Source organism: Solanum pennellii, chromosome 1 (genome assembly GCF_001406875.1).
Source record: "Solanum pennellii chromosome 1, SPENNV200".
In the NCBI taxonomy this organism is placed as follows: Eukaryota; Viridiplantae; Streptophyta; class Magnoliopsida; order Solanales; family Solanaceae; genus Solanum; species Solanum pennellii.
The window spans coordinates 102,198,360-102,216,726 of record NC_028637.1 but is presented as its reverse complement, the minus strand read 5'-3'; the positions used below and the strand labels follow the sequence as shown (position 1 = coordinate 102,216,726).

The window sequence follows — 18,367 nt, the reverse complement described above, 5'->3', positions numbered from 1 at the left end:
TGTTAAAATGGTAGGATAAATATACTATATCACTTCTAATTATTAGTTTAGTATTATACAATAAGTCATTTAAATAGTGGGAAACAAATTATACTTATAAACAAAGATAAAATAGTTATCAAAATATTAAATTATTCTTAACCCATTCAACTATACAAATAAAAGTTAGACATAAAAGGCTCAGATATTAAAAATGTGGCTCATTTATATTATTTTTGTTTGAATATTTTTTATCCATATCATTATTTGTTAAATAAATGTGGAAGGTAAAGGTAAAAATCACGAGATAACTTTTTCTTATTTTTTTTTTTAAAGATTGAAGTAGATGAAAGATTTAAAAATAAATCAGAGAATTGAATTCTCACAAATAAAATTAGGGATATTTTTGCCTTTTTTGATGGGACAAGTAAAGAGGGGAGTTTGTGTGTATAATGTGTGTGGGGGAAGTGATAATAAATAGTAACTGGAGAGTGGTGTCTGTTTGTCTAAAATCTCAACATCCAAGCAAGTGCAATAAGGTTTGATATTTTTTTTTTAAAGGAAATGCACAATTACCCCCTCAATTTATGTTCGAAATTTTAAATACACACTTATACTATACTAAGATTTTATTACCTCCTGAACTTATTATGTAAGTAATTTTCTATCCATTTTGGGCATACGTTGCACTAGCTTGAAAAAAAAGTCAATCAACATTAGGCCCACAAGATAGTGTCACGTAGGCTGAAAAAGTGTAGAAAGTTATTAATAAAATAAGTTCAGAGGGATAATAGAACATTAATATAGTATAAATGTGTTTGTGAGATTTCGAGCATAGATTGAGGGGTACTTGTGCATTATCCTTTTTTTTTAATATAAATAGAAGAGGCCACTTGCCTCATTTTCAGCACATTGATAGAGAGCATGAAACTACTTTAATTCCCCCCACAAAACTCTCTTTTCTGCTACTCATATATAAACAACACATATTCATAGAAAAAAACTTGGATTATATATATATAGTAATTATATATATATATATATATGGAGATGATTGAGGCTAGAGGAGACAGCAACAATAATAATAACTCATGTGAAGAAGTCATCATCACTACTACTACAAGTGTTGATTGGAGAGGAAGACCTTCAAATCCTATCAAACATGGTGGAATGAAAGCTGCTGCCTTTGTTCTTGGTATAACTTACTACTCATTATCCCTTCTCGTTGATCGAACTCTTCAAAAATAACAAGTGTCAGATTTGTCAAAAGTAGAATATTTTTTTGAAAAATCTGACACGAGTATGACATACCATGTATTTTAAGTTCTGTACATTAATAACTGTCATTTATCTGGATTCATAACTTTTTTTTGACGTAAACGTAAAAAAGATTAACAAATATTTTTTTTTTTGTGTGAAATGAAAATGCAGGATTACAAGGATTTGAGATAATGGGAATAGCAGCAGTTGGAAATAACCTTATAACATATGTGATAAATGAAATGCACTTTTCATTGTCAGAATCAGCAAATATTGTGACAAACTTTATAGGCACTATTTTTATCCTTTCATTGCTTGGAGGCTATCTATCCGACTCTTATCTTGCTTCCTTCTGGACCATACTCATTTTTGGATTTATTGAACTTTCGGTACGTACCTAAACATTTTTATTTACTTTCGACTGATTATCTGTTACGTTACAAAAACATAACTTGTTGATGTGTGATATTTGTTATATGAACGATGTATATGACTTAAACACGTTATTGTTCTCCTTTTTGTTTCTTTCTACTTTCTTATCTAGAATACCATGTCAAGTTGGTTTAAAACTCATATCACAAAAAAACTAGCTTGGTGGTCCTTTGACAAATACTGAAAAAGACGTATTTATACTATGCTTAATTATATGTGTTTTGTATGAAATAAAACATAGAACATTTAATTTATTACTTAACTTTTTGCTAGCTGTTCATAACCAATTTACTTGTCATTATCAATCATGTTCTAGCTAAAAAGGAAGTCAAAATAAGGGTACTCTACAAAAATTTTATTTAATAATTTGGTTAGGTTGAACATACATATATATTTGTTCTCCACTTCATAAGAAATTAAAATGAGAAAAAAGTATGAATTCATTTTCTCTATAAAAAATAATTTATTTTTGAGTTTAAATTATATGCACAAAACTTATAATTGTCTAACATATTATAACGAATTATTATTCTATTTTTCTAGATTACCATGTAATACTTAATTTAAAAGATCATCTTGTAAGTCAACTTAACTTGTACTTGGTAACGAGTGATGCATGCATGTGCCAGATTAATCTGAATTCATTACTTTAAACATATCGCGAGAAATAGTAGGTCTTTGAACCTAATATATAGTAGTTTAAACTCTGAATCCGTCTAACATAAATTTTATAAAATTTTTGTAGGGTTTCATATTACTGTCAGTACAAGCTCATCTACCACAACTAAAGCCACCAAAATGCAACATGTTAACAGATGGAGAGAAATGTGTGGAAGCAAAAGGGTTCAAAGCCTTAATATTCTTTGTGGCATTATATTTGGTGGCATTAGGGAGTGGATGTGTAAAACCAAATATGATAGCTCATGGTGGTGACCAATTTGATCAAGAAAATCCAAAGCAATCAAAACAACTTTCAAGATATTTCAATGCTGCTTATTTTGCATTTTCAATGGGTGAATTAATTGCAATAACAATACTTGTTTATGTGCAAACACATTCTGGAATGGATGTTGGATTTGGTGTCTCAGCTGCTGCTATGGCTTTGGGATTAATTTGCTTAGTGTGTGGTACTCTTTTTTACAGAAATAAACCTCCTCAAGGAAGCATTTTCACTCCTATTGCACAGGTACAAATATTTAACATATCGTCAATGTAAATAATATTTATATCATGTCACTTTTACACGATAGGTAACTAATTATCCTCTTTACAAGTTGTAAACACCAATTTTTTAGGTCCCCGATTCTACAAATATCTGACGAATATATGTTGATATTTTGAAGAATCTGAACAATTAGTGACGCGATAGTGTAAAAAATTCTTCCGTTCTCTTATACAAGTAAAGATTGATTGATTAGTGAGATAAAAAATACTTAATAAATTTACGATAAAATATAAAATTATTTTATCGCAAATTTAATTGGCCGGTGGAACAAGGATAATAGTTCGATGGTCCCATTAGGGGTACGAATGGAGCATTGAGAAAACTTTTTAAGGTCTTTTAGGATAAGAAACAACAATTTTTTATTTTTTATTTTTTGGTATTTTTATATTCCTCCTTTTATGTTTGACTTTTGTTTCTATTTTAATATTACATTATTACAAGGATGTCTAATAATGACGATTTGGAAATTGGGTTGGCTGCCATTTTCTCTCTTTGCTAATGCTACAATTTTTTAAAATTTTATTTCTGTGAATCTTTAATAATAAATAATATTATTTGATTATGTGTGCAATTTTGTTGTCTTTCACTAACAGCATTAAACTAATCCTTTCGTATATTAAATAAAAACAACTTAATTAAATCAACATAACCTATGTAAGTTGTCGTCTTCTGATTCATGCATATTCTACGAAAGAGACTCATCATTTTTTATCTTTTCTCCTTTAATGACTCGAACATAGTAAAAATACTTGATATTCGAATAATTCTCCATCGAAGATTGAATTTTGAATTGTTATTATATAAAACTTAAAATAAAAAAAAAGTTAGGGAACTATTGAATAAGTGGCGTTAACTATTGTTATATATATATATTTTTTATTTTGTGGTTTAATGGCAGGTAATGGTGGCAGCATTTTTAAATAGAAAACTTGTATCTCCATCAGATGCACATATGCTTCACAAGGCCCACCCCACAAAGGCTCCTCCTAATGCCAATCCCACCATTAATCTTCTCCACACCAATAGATTCAGGTATAATTTTTTATATATATTGATATTGCAAGTATATATATTATTGTGTAATAATATATTTTAGCAGCCTTGCAGGTAATATACTTTATTTTTTGTTTGATAATGTATAATTACGAAGATCCGTTGGAAACAACGTTTCTAAGTAAAATCTGCGTACGCTATCCTTCTTGTTTGATAATGTAAAAAGATACGAGGATTTGTTGGAAATAAATTTTCTACCTTTTTAAGATAGGAGTTAGATACGCGTACACTATCCTTCTTGTTTGATAATGTAAAGGATAATGTTGGAAACATACTTTCTACTTCGTAGTAAGATAGGAATAAGATCTGCGTACGCTATCCTTCTCAGACCCCTACACTGAATTAGTAATATTATCATCATAATGTTCTATAAATTTATCAAAATACACATCATAATCAATATAAAAAAATTATATTATCAGATCATCTAAAAGATATTTACGCGAAACAATTTTTTTTCTCCAGGTTCTTGGACAAGGCTTGCACAAAAATGCAAGATGGAAATACCACAAAAGAGATTAGTAGATGGAGACTTTGCACAGTAACACAAGTAGAGCAAGTCAAGATCTTAATTTCAGTCCTCCCCATATTTGCTTGCACTATTATTTTCAATACCATTTTAGCACAACTTCAAACATTTTCAGTCCAACAAGGAAGTACCATGAACACTAAACTAACTAAAAACTTTCATATCCCTCCAGCTTCACTTCAATCAATCCCTTACATAATGTTGATCTTCATAGTCCCTCTCTATGACACATTCTTTGTCCCGTTCGCTAGAAAATTCACCGGTCATGAATCAGGTATGTTGAAGTCTGTGACTGTCTCATTAAAATGTTTAAACTATTGAATACTCTATGACTAATATTATATTATGTTTCAACAGGTATCACACCTCTACAACGTATAGGTTTTGGTTTATTCTTCGCGACTTTCTCCATGGTATCAGCAGCCCTAATGGAAAACAAACGTAGAATTTCCGCGATGGAATCGAATGAAATCCTATCAATATTTTGGATCACACCACAATTTTTGATATTTGGAATATCAGAAATGTTCACTGCAGTTGGACTAATTGAGTTCTTCTACAAACAATCTTTAAAAGGGTCAATGCAATCTTTTTTAACAGCCATAACATATTGTTCATACTCATTTGGATTTTATTTAAGCTCACTTCTTGTTTCTTTAGTGAACAAAATCACTTCATCTCATCATGGTGGTGGCTGGCTAAGTGACAACAATCTCAACAAAGACAGGCTTGATCTATTCTATTGGTTGTTGGCAATATTGAGTTTACTCAATTTCTTCAATTATCTATTTTGGGCTAAATGGTATTCCAAAAATGGATCTTCTTCTTCATCATCATCATCATCAACAACAACAAATCAAGAATCAAATTCCAAAGTTGTTGGAGAAGATGGTATAGTTTAATTTAATTAGTGGAATATTAATTATTATGTACTTCTAGCTAGGGGAATAATTATTGTCTCTAAAATTCTAGCTCTAAGGTGCCTATGGCAATTATGGGATACATAATAATTAACTCTACCACTTAGGTGATATTGGAATATATATATCTATGTAAAATGTCTATAAATGTTCCACTAATTATGGAGGTATTATGTTATTGGTTGGTTATATTAAACCTTTTTAAAGTTATAATATGTAATCTTTTTTTTATCAGTATAGAAATTTAACATGTGACTTAACATAATAAAAACAAATTTTATAGATAATATCATGAAAAAAAAGAGAAAATAAATTAAATATCTAGATCGAGACATTGATATCTCACAGAGATTCAAATTTAATGCGATATAATCTTCATTCTTCACTGATCCATCCAGTATAAATGTTGACCTATGTCCACAAAAAATAACCATTGATTCAACAAATAATATCCTCTTTTGTTGAGAATAAGGTGCAAACATTGAATATTTTTCTGTCTCAACTCTCTTTTATTTCACCAACCTCAAATTAAATAGAATAGAAATAACATATGATAGTGATTACTTGAGTCATAAAGAATAATGACATCACTTTCTAAAATTTATGCCCCCTAATATGTCAAGCAGTTTAATATTTTAATTTGCAATGTTTGTCCTAGAAATTTACTTGTTAGAAACTTGATCATATAAATATATTTTTATTAAATATGCATAAAACTTACTCTTAAAAAGGGACCATTTAATAGTTTTATAATAACACACTTTTTGCTAAAAAAGGAGGTCTCCTTTTCAAAAGATTATTTTTAGTCGGTCTTCCCAAACCTCTGGCTTTATAAAATTTAGGCAGCATTCCATTTTACAACATTCAATGTATCTAAATTTCTTTACTACATCATTATCAATCAAAAAAAGATAATAATGTTACTTGCACAAAGAATTCAAATTAGTGATCTAAGACAACTTTTGAATAATATAGCACTACACTAGAAGCTTCATGTGAATAGTTTACATACCTTTTTTTTTTTTTGGGCATAGTGTAGTTGTTTTGGCTCCTCTAAAGCAAAAATAACAACTCCTATGTGATGAATATTCATGGAACATAATGAAAGCACATATAGATAAAGTCAAAAAGAGATGTAAGTGAGAAGGACAAGGTGGGGCTTTTTTAGGTGGGAAGGGGAAAAAGGGAGACATATATAGATATTTCAATGGAAAATCTAGTAAGCTAAGCTATGTATAAACATGATGACCTCATTTTACTGTTTTTACCTCAATCATAAAGTCTTCTCAAAACAAACATGTCTTAGACATGTTTTTCATGTTGGAGCTTGGCCCCCCTCTTATATTCCCTTAAATAAACCACTTCTTCAAATGCTCATTAGTATGTTAACTAAAAGTGTATCATAGCTTCCATCCTTTTGGTCATTCATATGTATCATAGCTTCTAGCAATACAGTTTGAATCAATATGACTTTTTTTTTTTACAATTATTACTATTATTCTCTTTCCTAGATGGAATAGGATAAGCCTAGCCTATAATATTGATGGAAGTACATTTTTATGAATAATTTCCTAGAACACTTTTCCCATGTAACTGTATTGCTGATATACTTGCACATAACATCAAATGGAAGGGTATTTTTCAGCTTACAGTTAAAAGATAGCCTCTTTCCTATTATTTGTTCATCAATTTATCTTAACATTATGAATTTCATTAGGTTTTAGTATTATTTTTGCAAAAGATGTAGGAGAATAATTAGTAGTATTATTTTAGAAATGAATGCAGAAGTGCCACATGATTGCTTTATGACCTAATATTTTAACTTACACCACAGAGAGTGGAGCACTTGGCTTCCCAAGGTTTTATTAAATAAGAAACAATATAGTTCAAGGGGGGGATAACAGCAACACCCCATACTTTTAAGTATGAAAGTTGGTCTGTGTGGATTTTTATGTATTAACCATAAGCTGATCTATCTTGTTCAAGATATTGTCAGTAAATGTGAGGACTTAATTATAGTAGACGGATAAAACCAGGAACTAAAATCACTTGGTTAATACACGAAAAAATAAAAAGAAAGTGAAAAGTAAACCCTGGCGGAGTCAACAAGAACTCTGCACTAGGGAGAAACATCAGATTACATATAGGTAGGGAACATACTAAACATAAGGCAGCCAGAAGATGAACGGACAACATCTACTCATCCGAAGCCTCAGAATTTGCGCCTTTTAGATGCAAATGTTTTTCCCTCTTTTGAAAGTCTGTCAATCCTTTGCCACTCCCAGTTACACCAACCTTACCATGAGGATCTTCCGGAGACTTGAAGATGCTCTCACGCTTTCGACCAGAGAAAAAGCCCACCTGAAAAATAAGTAATATGCATAAGAGATACCACCAGCTTAAAAGGCTCTAAAAAGGATGATACAAGTGTAATGCCACACAAATCTGTATACCACTTTGAGACCGCAAACAAAACTATGAATAACTACAGACAACTATGGGATAAAGAAACCCCATAGCCATGTGAAATCTTTTGCAAATAAACACAGCTTTTTACAAAGCAAAAGTAAAATTATGGAGTTGTTTATTTATATACATGAACAGCATTTGATAGAAGTAACAAAATATGCATTCTCTGACAACATAGAAGTGAGAAATATAATATAGACAGGGCTAGGCGGTATAAGAATTCTGTGGTAACTGAGTATCGATTATTTTCATAAAAGGCACAATCATATTTCTTTATTTCCCAAAAGAATCAATGATAAACAAGAAGATGCATGCCATATAAACAACAATATCATCACCCCATCCCTTACAAACACTCACCTTTAACCCAGCTTCTTGTCTTAAGTTACAGTCGCTGCTCAACCTTTTATTTTGTTAGATCTGTAATTTATTTGACTTTCAAGAGTTGGCTGTGAGAGCAATTTTTAGAGGTAAGCACTGCGTAAAACAGTTCAGTTCAGGGACTCTAGGAGCCTCCCTTTTTTTCAACAGTTTGTTTTGCTATTGGCAGTCAAAAGGATATATTACTACAGAAGACGATCTCAACTGATCATATCCATCGATGTTAAGTTGCTAGCAGATTAATTAACAATGAGCCATTATCTATCATATAGCATACTACTTGACTACTTGCACTTATTCAAAAGAAAAATTATCCTATTGAACAGTAGTAAGCACACTCTCTTAATATCGCGATTCATACATCAGGTTAGCAAATCTGAGAATAACCAACCAGCATACCTTCTTAGTCTGGCCTTTAGTTGACTGGAACTGTTGCCAAGCGTTTTGCCTCTTGTTTTGAGCAACCTCAAGTTGCTCTATCCGGACCTTAGACTTGAAAGCATGAATCTTTTTCTTTTTGGCAGCTTTCTATGAAATTAAGATGAGGTCATGAGCAAGGATGAAAACAAAAACAGACAATTTCTGAATCAGAGAATTCAAGAGGTGAAAGCAAGTAAAGGTGGATGAGTCGCCATGTAAAAAATCAACTTGCCCCTGCACTAATTATTTAATGAAACCTTTTAATTTTTATGCTTATCAGTAATGTGATTACTTGCAACTCCTTTAAAGTTATAGTACCTAGACCAATCTGCAAATGGTGCAGACCTGATCTTTTTCAAGAAAATAAGGACTACTTTAAGCAGATTAGACCCCAACTATATAGCCTGTCCTATCAACATATCAAGTAAATTGATGAGGAATACCAAGTTTGTTCTCAAATATCATTTTCCCAACCCTCAACGCTAAAATTGACATTTAACATACCACATCTTCTGGATCATTAGGATCAATGAGAAGCTTTGCTGGCAAACTTCGAGATTGGATATCACTAGATGCAGCTTGAGCTATCTTTCGTTTGAGAGCTTGTTTAGTGGCCTCAGCTATTTTTTCTGCTTCAACTAAGGGGTTGACAGATGCCTCTTCAAGTGGTCTTATATTAGCATGATCCACCTGGAATTACAAGTTGTTGACGTTACATTAACCGCACATTAACTCCGACACATAACCTACCAGGCATTCTATTTATCTGTCTGGGTGTGACAGTATGACATTGGCATATTGATACACATCACACTGTACTTTCAACATCCATATGAAAGGCCCGAAAGAGAATGCTATTTTTAATGACTTTTGGTTGGAGTGGGGGATTAAAAGATTAAAGGGATTAGTGCACCCATTAAAACAACATAATAACATCCCATTGGAAAAGAATGAAGAATCTATTGGGGCGATATGAGAGATTTCATTCCACCACAAAAACTATTTGATTCTTTTCTTTCAGAAAATTTCCTCAATACACCTGAAAATAGACTCAAACGATTTATACTCCAAAATCTCAAAACAAACAAAAAATACAATAAACCTGAATATTTGAGACATTGTGTATCATAGCAAAAACAAGGCCAAAATTTCATAACGCCGCAATCCAGAGGCCCAGAACAGATCAAAAACAAGGGAAACAATCAATTCTTAATTTCAATCGAGAACTAAAGATAGCCTGGAAACATAGAAGCTGGAAAAGGGAAATCTCATAAAAAACAAAAATTACAATAAACCTGAATATTTGAGACTTTGTGTATCATAGCAAAAACAAGGCCAAAACTTCATAGTCATAATCCAGAGGCCCAGAACAGATAAAAAACAAGGGAAACAATCATTTCTTAATTTCAATCAAGAACTAAAGATAGCCTGGCAACATAGAAGCTGGAAAAGAGAAATGGTCTAACCTAGTTAGCAGAAGTAACAAGATCACAGGATTACTTAGACCAAAAACAACAGACATAGTAGTTAGAAGAAAAGAATAAAAAAAGAACGCTTAAAACTGAAACAGGCTCCAAAGCGAATCAAGGCGATTCCCATAAAAGCATAAAGAGAAGGCAATACCTCTTCCTTGTTACCCCATTCATCATAACAGACATAATAGCCATTTGGAGTGTGCGCGTGAATAGTAGCATCATACCTGGAAAATCAACCAATCAACAATAAGAAAGAGAGAGAAAAAGGTAAAAAACAGTGAGAATAGTAAAAGATCTTCAAAAGTTGAAAAAGGAAAAAACAGGAATTCACACCAGAAGTTCCTACTCACCACTCTCCATCTTCACTATAAACAGCTTGTACTTTAGTGCCCACAGGAAACTTATCAGCATGGTCCAATATTGATCCTAATTCCTGCTGACAGAGAAAGTTAGGCACCAAACAAAAAAAAAAAGAACCACAGACACACACCCCTCTCTGCGACACCTGTATGGAAGTATAGGGCATAAATGAAAATAGAGATGGAAGAAGCCTATCAACAAGACATTTATGGCCATTAGCCAAAAAAGGATTAAATCAGTGATACACATGACAGAAGAATGAGATTAATTTCCTCATGCTTACCATGTACTATATCTTTAATCCATCAAAAGAAAAGAAACACAATATTCTATGTTGACCAAACAGAGTATGTATGATATTGATGATTCATACAATTGATCCCAAAAGTAAAAAAAGATAAAGCCTTGCAAATTACATCCATGGAGGCTCCTTACCTAAAAAGGGTTGGGAACTACAACAATTTTTACAAACTAACATCGAGAAAGGGAACCTTTCTTTGGTAGACATTAGCCAGAAACCACTTTAGATATACAATCATTAACAGCACAAGATAATTCCATCTTTTTCAATTAAAAATTAATGCTTTTCTAGAATTACGGGAGAGAAATATCCACCAAAGGATAATATACTGTAACAATGTAATTTTTATGATATACCATATCAGAATTCTCAGAATGGTGGAAACTGTGAGATGCATCAGCACTGGTCCCGGTACCCATCCCATCTTCACTTTGTTTTGCAGTTACAAGGAGCTCTTCTGTTAAGGCAATCACCTGCAATTCAGAAAGTCGTCCTGGTTTACTACTATTTGCTTTACAAGAGACAATAAACAAATTAATTTTTTAATTCCAAACTTAGATTCACAGAGTGACATCTGAAATCATGGGATAGAGGTATGCTGGCCACCATCACATATCGCAGACCTGCAATAGAATCAAGACAGGGAAGTGATGGACACCTTGAGAAAGTTGCTAGCTCCAAAATTTTACAATCGCCACACGCCTCACTACCAGTGGGGTAATATTTACTCTAGAAATAAAATCCTCACCTTTAAAACCAAATGATAAACTTATGTTTCTTCAGTCACGAATAGTTCCTTCACACTGCTTGTTTATCGGCAATATAATGTTCGTGTGAGAAATAGAGAGAAGAAAGTGATACTTGTAATTAATACAGAAAAGAGAGATAATATTTATCTACAAAGAAGACATAACCTTTTGTGCTAATGGATTTCTCAGAGAAATGACGGGATAGTGGTGATAAGCTAATGGGAGATACCATTAAGAAAACATTTTGAAAGAAGTTTTCTCAAAAAAGAAAACCATTAGAATAAAAAGAGGAGAACCACAAACAAGTACAAAATGTCACCTCAGCAAGCTCTTTCTCCATGTCAATATATTCAGAGTTGTCTGGTTCATCATGTAACAGTTGTCGCACCTGGTAAAACATAAAGGAAATTTTGTAAATTTGAAGTGCAGAAGCTGCAGCATTTTTTTTTTAAGGATATGAAGCTGCAGCTTTTAGGAATGAGATATACTTGAAGTGAAAGAGTGTGCAACAAGGAATAACATAACCACATCTCCTAACCGGTTTCCACAATATTTGGTAGTTTTCATTGCTAACAGTTGATAAACCCTTCTAGTAAAACCCACAGGGACCATAGACTTTACTTCTGATCCCACCGTCAGACAGCATCAGGCAGAGACTCCAAAGTACAGTGAAGTCTCTTTACATTCTAATGTTACCAAATCAACTTAATATCTATAGTACACCCAAAGATCAGACATAGCACATTATCAACTAAGACACTCCATCTCTTATGCCTTCTTTTAACTAAATTGTCCTTAAATAAAGTTAATTCTAAATTTCTAATGCGATTTTAGGAATTGCTTGCCATGAGTTGTGGTATCTAAATAGGTCGGATCACCAAGCTAACTTAATTATTTTCCAACGTCCTTCAACTCAAATACTAATGAAACTAGCTCAAGCTATTTGTATCTTCAAAAAAAATACAAGTTACAACACACCAGAAAAGTAGCACCAAAGGATTTTTTTTAAAAAAAAATAATCTTTTATAAGGAAAAGAAATACCCACCCCAAAACCCTGTTTTTTCTCTAGTACCCTTATCGAACAACCTAATTGCAGCTTGAAGGCTGACACCAATCAAGAATGTGTGTGTGCATAAGCTATGAGTTCCGCTTAATTCGGACAAACTCTTGAAATTAAGCCAGATGATCAATATAGTATTCGTTTGAAACTAAGACCGATGATCAATATAGTAATCGTTTGAGTTCAAGAAAAAAAATAAAAAGGGCTTTCAAACTGAACATGGCAAAATAAGCGAAATTGAGGAAGAAAATTCATCAAAATTACATTTACAATGTAATTGAGGAATAAATTAGGGTTTTACCTGCTGAAGTTGTTCTTTGTAAGTAGAAAGATTCGAGGCCAATTCTTCAATGCTAACTTCATCTCCACTTTGCATCTTCTCTCTTTTAATATATCAAACTACTTACGATTCCAAGAACTAACCGGAGTATTTCCGGGAACCTATTCGATTTACCGGTGCACGCCGGAGATAGAGAGAGAGTCAGAGAAACCCTAGGCTAAAAGATTTATCAGGTCAATTTGAATCCAACTTTCGGGTATTTTTCCGCTCCGCTTTGTTCCCCTGTAGTATATATATTTTGGAAGTTCACAAGAGCACCCTTCTAAGTTTCAATTATTTGCATTTCGACCCCTTAAAGTTTTAACACTACTCACAAAGTCTTCTTTTGTTTTTAAAATTTTTGTCCTAGAAAAAATAATATTACACTGTTTAATTGTTTTGGCAAAACACGTTTGGCGCAAATCATCATTGGGATTAGCTTAAGTCATTGATTGGTATCGTGACTCTTGATCAATTACATGAAACTATCATCATCCTATGAAAAATTTGAAATGATAGAAAAACCTTAAAATTATTATTATTTAAAAGATAGCTCGATTTTAACAAGATTGGACAAAGGCGAAAACAACATGACTCATTATGGCCGAGGCTTTGGGTGTTCGAGAAGTTTTAAGCTGGCTAAAACAATACTTAGCAACAACATCGATAATTATAGAGATAAACAATCTTTTGGTTAAACTAGAACTGGAAAGAGACTGCGGAAACAATTACTACTTTGATGTTATTCTTCATGATTGTAAAACACTCACGTGCGACTTTACTTCTGTTTCTGTCTTTCGATAAAAGATCACAAACTATTATGACCACCAGTTAATTCGGACTTGTAATTCTATGAATGATGCTATAGAATGGATAATAAATCCTTCATCTTTGATTCATGATGTACTCGAAGTTTGATTTCCCCAGTAATTAATCAAAACGTTTGATTCAAAAAAAAAACAATTTCCTGACAAGAGGTGGACATAACTGTATTGAGAGTTTCTATTTAATGTGCTTATTTATGATCGTAAAGCACTCATGCTTCTATTTTTTTGCTTCTATTAAAAGATTCTACGAGGTATGGATAATAGATCACCCATCTTTAATTCATCTACTCAAATTTGGATCGCCAACTTTATATTCAAGAAATTTAAATTATGATTGCTTAAATCTTGAGCTTTATCGAGCACAATATGCATCATGTATCAACGGTAATGCCACCATTTTACTGCAATCTAAATTACTTGCAATCAATAATTTTACGTTAGATCGTTACTATTATATAGATTTAGGATAGATTCTTTGTTGGTGCAATGACCTGGGAGACCTTGATACTTGACTCTATTTGTAAGTTGGACCCTTCTACTTATCAATTTGTCAACTGAATCTCTAAACTCATCAGAACACAATATTTTAAGCTCCTTTGACTATTGACCGAACTTATGTGTCATTAATAATGTTGAGTTGAAAATTTTCGTGACAACACGCATTTGATGAAAAAGATATGGAATAATTAGAACAATAGTTTAGGGCCTTTATATTAAAATGATAATTATCAAAAAAGAATTAAACAAAATTAAAAACTCATCTTCCTCAACCATCCCACCCCCACCCCCACCCCTTTCTCTCTTCTTCTTCATGGAATTTCATCCTCCACATGACCACACTCCTCTTCATTCTCTCCTTCATCAACTTTCTTCTCAACCCACACTTCTTTTTCATTACAAATCAACCATCCACCCTAACCACTTAGACTAAAAGTCTTTTTAGATTTTAACTTTTTAGTGTATTGAGATTATTATTTGTTTTTTATGCTTCACAAAAAAGAGATTTAAAGATTACACAAAGGAAAATGATGGATATGGAATAATTAGAACTCCATTGATAAGTTAGAGAGAGCTTGAAATATAATAAATGGGTCTTGTGAATTTGATTCAAAATGGTGATTAAGATTAGTTGAATTGTTATACTGAACTTGTATTTGAATTTTCAAGTCAAATGGAGAAAAATCTCATCTATTTGACATGAATTTATGTTCAATTTGGAATAAATATGAAGAACATAGTTATTTAAAATAATTTTTTTTTAAAAAAGATAATGCTTATGTAAAATTTCCGGAAATTACAAAAGTGGCTTAATTGATATTTTTTTTTTAATTTTTAACATGTAATTTCTTACATGTCATTAAAAATGACATGGAATTCCACATGTATGCAATTGTACTTCACACACCCTAGTCAAACGGACAAATTGATAAGTAGGAGGATCCAACTTAGAAACAGAGTCAAATAGTCTCTCAGGTCATTCCACCTTCTTTGTTCGAACTCTCCTTTAGGAGGAACAAATAATGTACAAACTTGTAATATAATCAAACTGGAAATATTTATAAAAAAAATCAAACACTTGTACACCTCATGTTGCTCTTCGAGTAACATCCAGAGCTTTGCAAACCTACTATAAGCCAGGAAATCCAACAATATTAATTAAGAGAAACCGTAAACATAGCTATATTAAAAGTATTTAGCACAACTAATAGGTGTTTCAAAATTACTCTAGAAGAGGCTCAGACTTCCGTACAAAAAGAAAACTCAATTGAACATTCCATGAACCCAAAAAACCAATTAGACACACCCAAATTAGAAAACATGTCACATATATGACAAAACTAAATGCTAAGACTAAACCTATACAGTAGGCATCCCTTTATGCATATGCTTCCTTCTCCACCAGCCCATTTGCCGCATTCACATTACTTGCTGTAAAATTATAACATTGTCCAAGGAATCTCAAGAACCTTGTTTGGAAAGTCTGTATCCTGTGGGATAAACGCTAAGGACATCACTCATTCCTGATACAGCAATACTTGTCCCAGAGTGATGTCTTCCCAATTTCCACCATTAGATTCTTGAGCTTGTGGCTGTAGTCACCTCCACTGCAAACAATGGGAGCAACAAATACATTACTAAGGTCAGGCAAACAAGCAAGATCGAGAAAAGAAGAGAGGAAAGAAAACAGAGGTATCAAATTGCAACAAGAATATTTTCCTTTTCACACACGGAGATTGAGCTTAGTTTATAACACTTGTATATTGCACTAAATGCAGTCCTAATCAAAAGTAGCAGTAGATGAACTGATGACTCAACTTCATTTTGGTATAAAAAATCTGAAATATGCTACAGTGGGAAAGAAATGGAAATCTTCCATTTTCACAGAAAGAACAAGAAAATACGAAAAGGATAAGAGAAGGTCATCCCCCTAAATTATTGATTCAAGACACATGTCTACAAAAGCACAATCATTTCAAGGGGACACTAGAAAAGACTTACCTGATACGATTTAAGGCTGCAATTGCCCGAAGGGCACTTCGAATCATGTCTTCATTGCGATCAACCTCTTGCTTGACAGCATCCTGTTTTGGTCTGAAATTTATTGTTTTCTGCAGAGGATCCACCAAAGAGTCCAGAACTGCAAAAGCAATGTATTGTAAACATAACAAACTGGTTCATTAGAAGGAGAAAAAGGGCAGCAAAAAGACTATACCTGCTAATACCGCTGAAGGACACTTATCAGCAAGTTTAGACAGGATAAGGTGGCATGGCATTTTAACATCATAATGATCTGGGAAAGGAGGCAAAAGATTCAGTTCAGCAGTAAAATAATTGCATGTGAGCGCAGTGACATGTCCAATGATGCTACCCACACGACCACACCCATCCCCCCAAAAAATAGAATTTGCAGACATCAATAAAATCAAATTAAGAATCAGAACACCACATTTGGAAAAATATAATTAACAATAGAAGAATCGGGTCTATCACAAGCTATCAACTTACCATCCAAACCAGATTGAAGATATGGGACAATGAAAGATGAGGGATTCACTTGATCAAGACAAGTGTCTAGCAATGTGTCTACACATTCAAAAGCTGCCTTTCTCAGTTCAAGTCCATCATCGACTGTATGCTTGAAGGGACCTAGATCAACCGTTCTTATCAATTCTTTCTGCAAGAGGAAAGAAGCATAATCAATGATGGAGAATGACACCAATCAACTGCTATTAGTGACACTCCTAAACTACAAGGTTATGAATAATTGATAGGTCCTGAATTATCTTTAATTATGAGACGCAATTAATCTAACTTTTAGACAACAATCACGCATATACTGTCCTAAATGATAGGATCCATGAGTAGGATCAGTACAGGTTCTCTTTGTTCTTATTTCCATGATAACTGTAAGATAATTGTCCACATATGAGGAGAGGGTTCTGAATTTGAAAGAATTAACCAACATGGGATGTCAACTGAGGCTGCTAAACAAAAGCAACAAACCTCTAATAAGGTGAATGCCATTTTATATATGACTATATGGGCACAAACATATCCTAGTCCTAATTTACTTGAGAAAGATGCCCCATAAGATGATCATGTTCACAAAAATGTTACATATAAAGATTAGCAATAAGATCATAGGCAAAGTCTGGCCCATTCCAACTGAGGGTATGCATTTACTTAATTGCATCTTCGACTTTACAATTTATACCACCGTATATGGATATGTGTGACTTGGTTTTAGCAAGTTAATGTTATCGGCATGCTATCTGATAACATCCAACAGTTGTCTTGGTCAATTAACTGGAGATTTGGAATATGATGGCATTATGCTCGTGGGGAGATGAAACAAGCCTATTATTTCATACCACCATCTAACCAAACTTCAATCTACAGTTATCCATCTCTGACTCACATGATTAAAGCTTCAAATAAGTATAAATACACAAATACAAAGAAAGATGATATGTTTAATCAATGAATTGTAGATAGTAGAAACTTGGTTTAATACTTGCATGCAATTATTCTACTACTCGGGAATAAGAGTATTCAGCAGGATGTAGTGTTATCCTTGGGCCCATAGCTTTAAGACAGCAATCAAATACATATCTCAAAGAACCAAGAGTTGGAGTTTCGCCAGTGCATGTACACATAAATTGTGCCAATCTGGTACGAACATATGTAGACAAAAGGAAGGTGGTGTGCCCCAGTTTCAAGTGCCTTGAAATACAACCTAAACTAAAATGCACAAAAAACTGATTAAATTTTAAGGAGATATTTGTCACCTTAATTATAGTCTGATCATAGAGAAGTGGCAAGAGTTCAAGTAGAAGGCCCTTAATCAGGTTAGGCTTGTTATGAGCTGCAGTACTCAAGGCCAGGACAGCTGCACGCCTAACATGCTGCATAATAAACAAAGCATGTGATGAGAAGTTAAATTAGGGGAAGATATAATGAAAGACTGCAAGAGATATGACTGGTAACAGGAGAACTATAAAGAAACGAACAGCATAAAAGTAAACACGACATCACTGGACTGGGGGGCTTTGGGGTGAGTGCATGTGATTATTTATTTTTTTGGGGAAGTAGGAGGGGGGGGGGGG

General features: G+C 33.0%; 3 protein-coding genes across 5 annotated transcripts in view; 1 reads left to right on the top strand and 2 right to left on the bottom strand.

Moving 5' to 3' along the window:
- Positions 1-890: 890 nt before the first annotated feature.
- Positions 891-5,594, top strand: LOC107028099 (protein NRT1/ PTR FAMILY 4.3). The gene is made up of 6 exons (XM_015229185.2): positions 891-1,174; positions 1,411-1,628; positions 2,417-2,857; positions 3,795-3,928; positions 4,415-4,752; positions 4,836-5,594. Exons 1-6 carry the CDS (start codon positions 1,024-1,026, stop codon positions 5,378-5,380), a joined length of 1,827 nt encoding a protein of 608 aa, XP_015084671.1. The 5' UTR covers positions 891-1,023; the 3' UTR covers positions 5,381-5,594.
- A 1,689-nt stretch (positions 5,595-7,283) lies between these two features.
- On the bottom strand, positions 7,284-13,154 carry LOC107008362 (survival of motor neuron-related-splicing factor 30). 2 transcript variants are annotated; one of them, XM_015207364.2, is made up of 8 exons: positions 12,916-13,154; positions 11,873-11,941; positions 11,161-11,277; positions 10,494-10,579; positions 10,292-10,367; positions 9,173-9,358; positions 8,648-8,776; positions 7,284-7,759 (listed from the first exon to the last, which is right to left on the bottom strand). In XM_015207364.2, the coding sequence occupies exons 1-8, from the start codon at positions 12,988-12,990 to the stop codon at positions 7,595-7,597; spliced, it is 903 nt and encodes a 300-aa protein (XP_015062850.1). In that variant the 5' UTR covers positions 12,991-13,154; the 3' UTR covers positions 7,284-7,594. The 2 variants fall into 2 exon arrangements, with proteins under 2 accessions (XP_015062850.1, XP_015062851.1); XM_015207365.2 differs by having other exon boundaries at positions 10,494-10,576.
- A 2,236-nt stretch (positions 13,155-15,390) lies between these two features.
- LOC107004375 (cullin-associated NEDD8-dissociated protein 1) overlaps positions 15,391-18,367 on the bottom strand; it is a 17,216-nt gene continuing 14,239 nt past the window's right edge. For both annotated transcript variants that reach the window (XM_015202586.2, XM_015202591.2), the window contains exons 25-29: positions 18,050-18,166; positions 16,767-16,935; positions 16,474-16,551; positions 16,260-16,398; positions 15,391-15,865 (exon numbers count right to left, since the gene is read on the bottom strand). In XM_015202586.2, the coding sequence (XP_015058072.1) occupies positions 15,772-15,865; positions 16,260-16,398; positions 16,474-16,551; positions 16,767-16,935; positions 18,050-18,166 (597 nt within the window). In that variant the 3' untranslated portion in view covers positions 15,391-15,771. The remainder of the gene's footprint in view (positions 15,866-16,259; positions 16,399-16,473; positions 16,552-16,766; positions 16,936-18,049; positions 18,167-18,367) is intronic.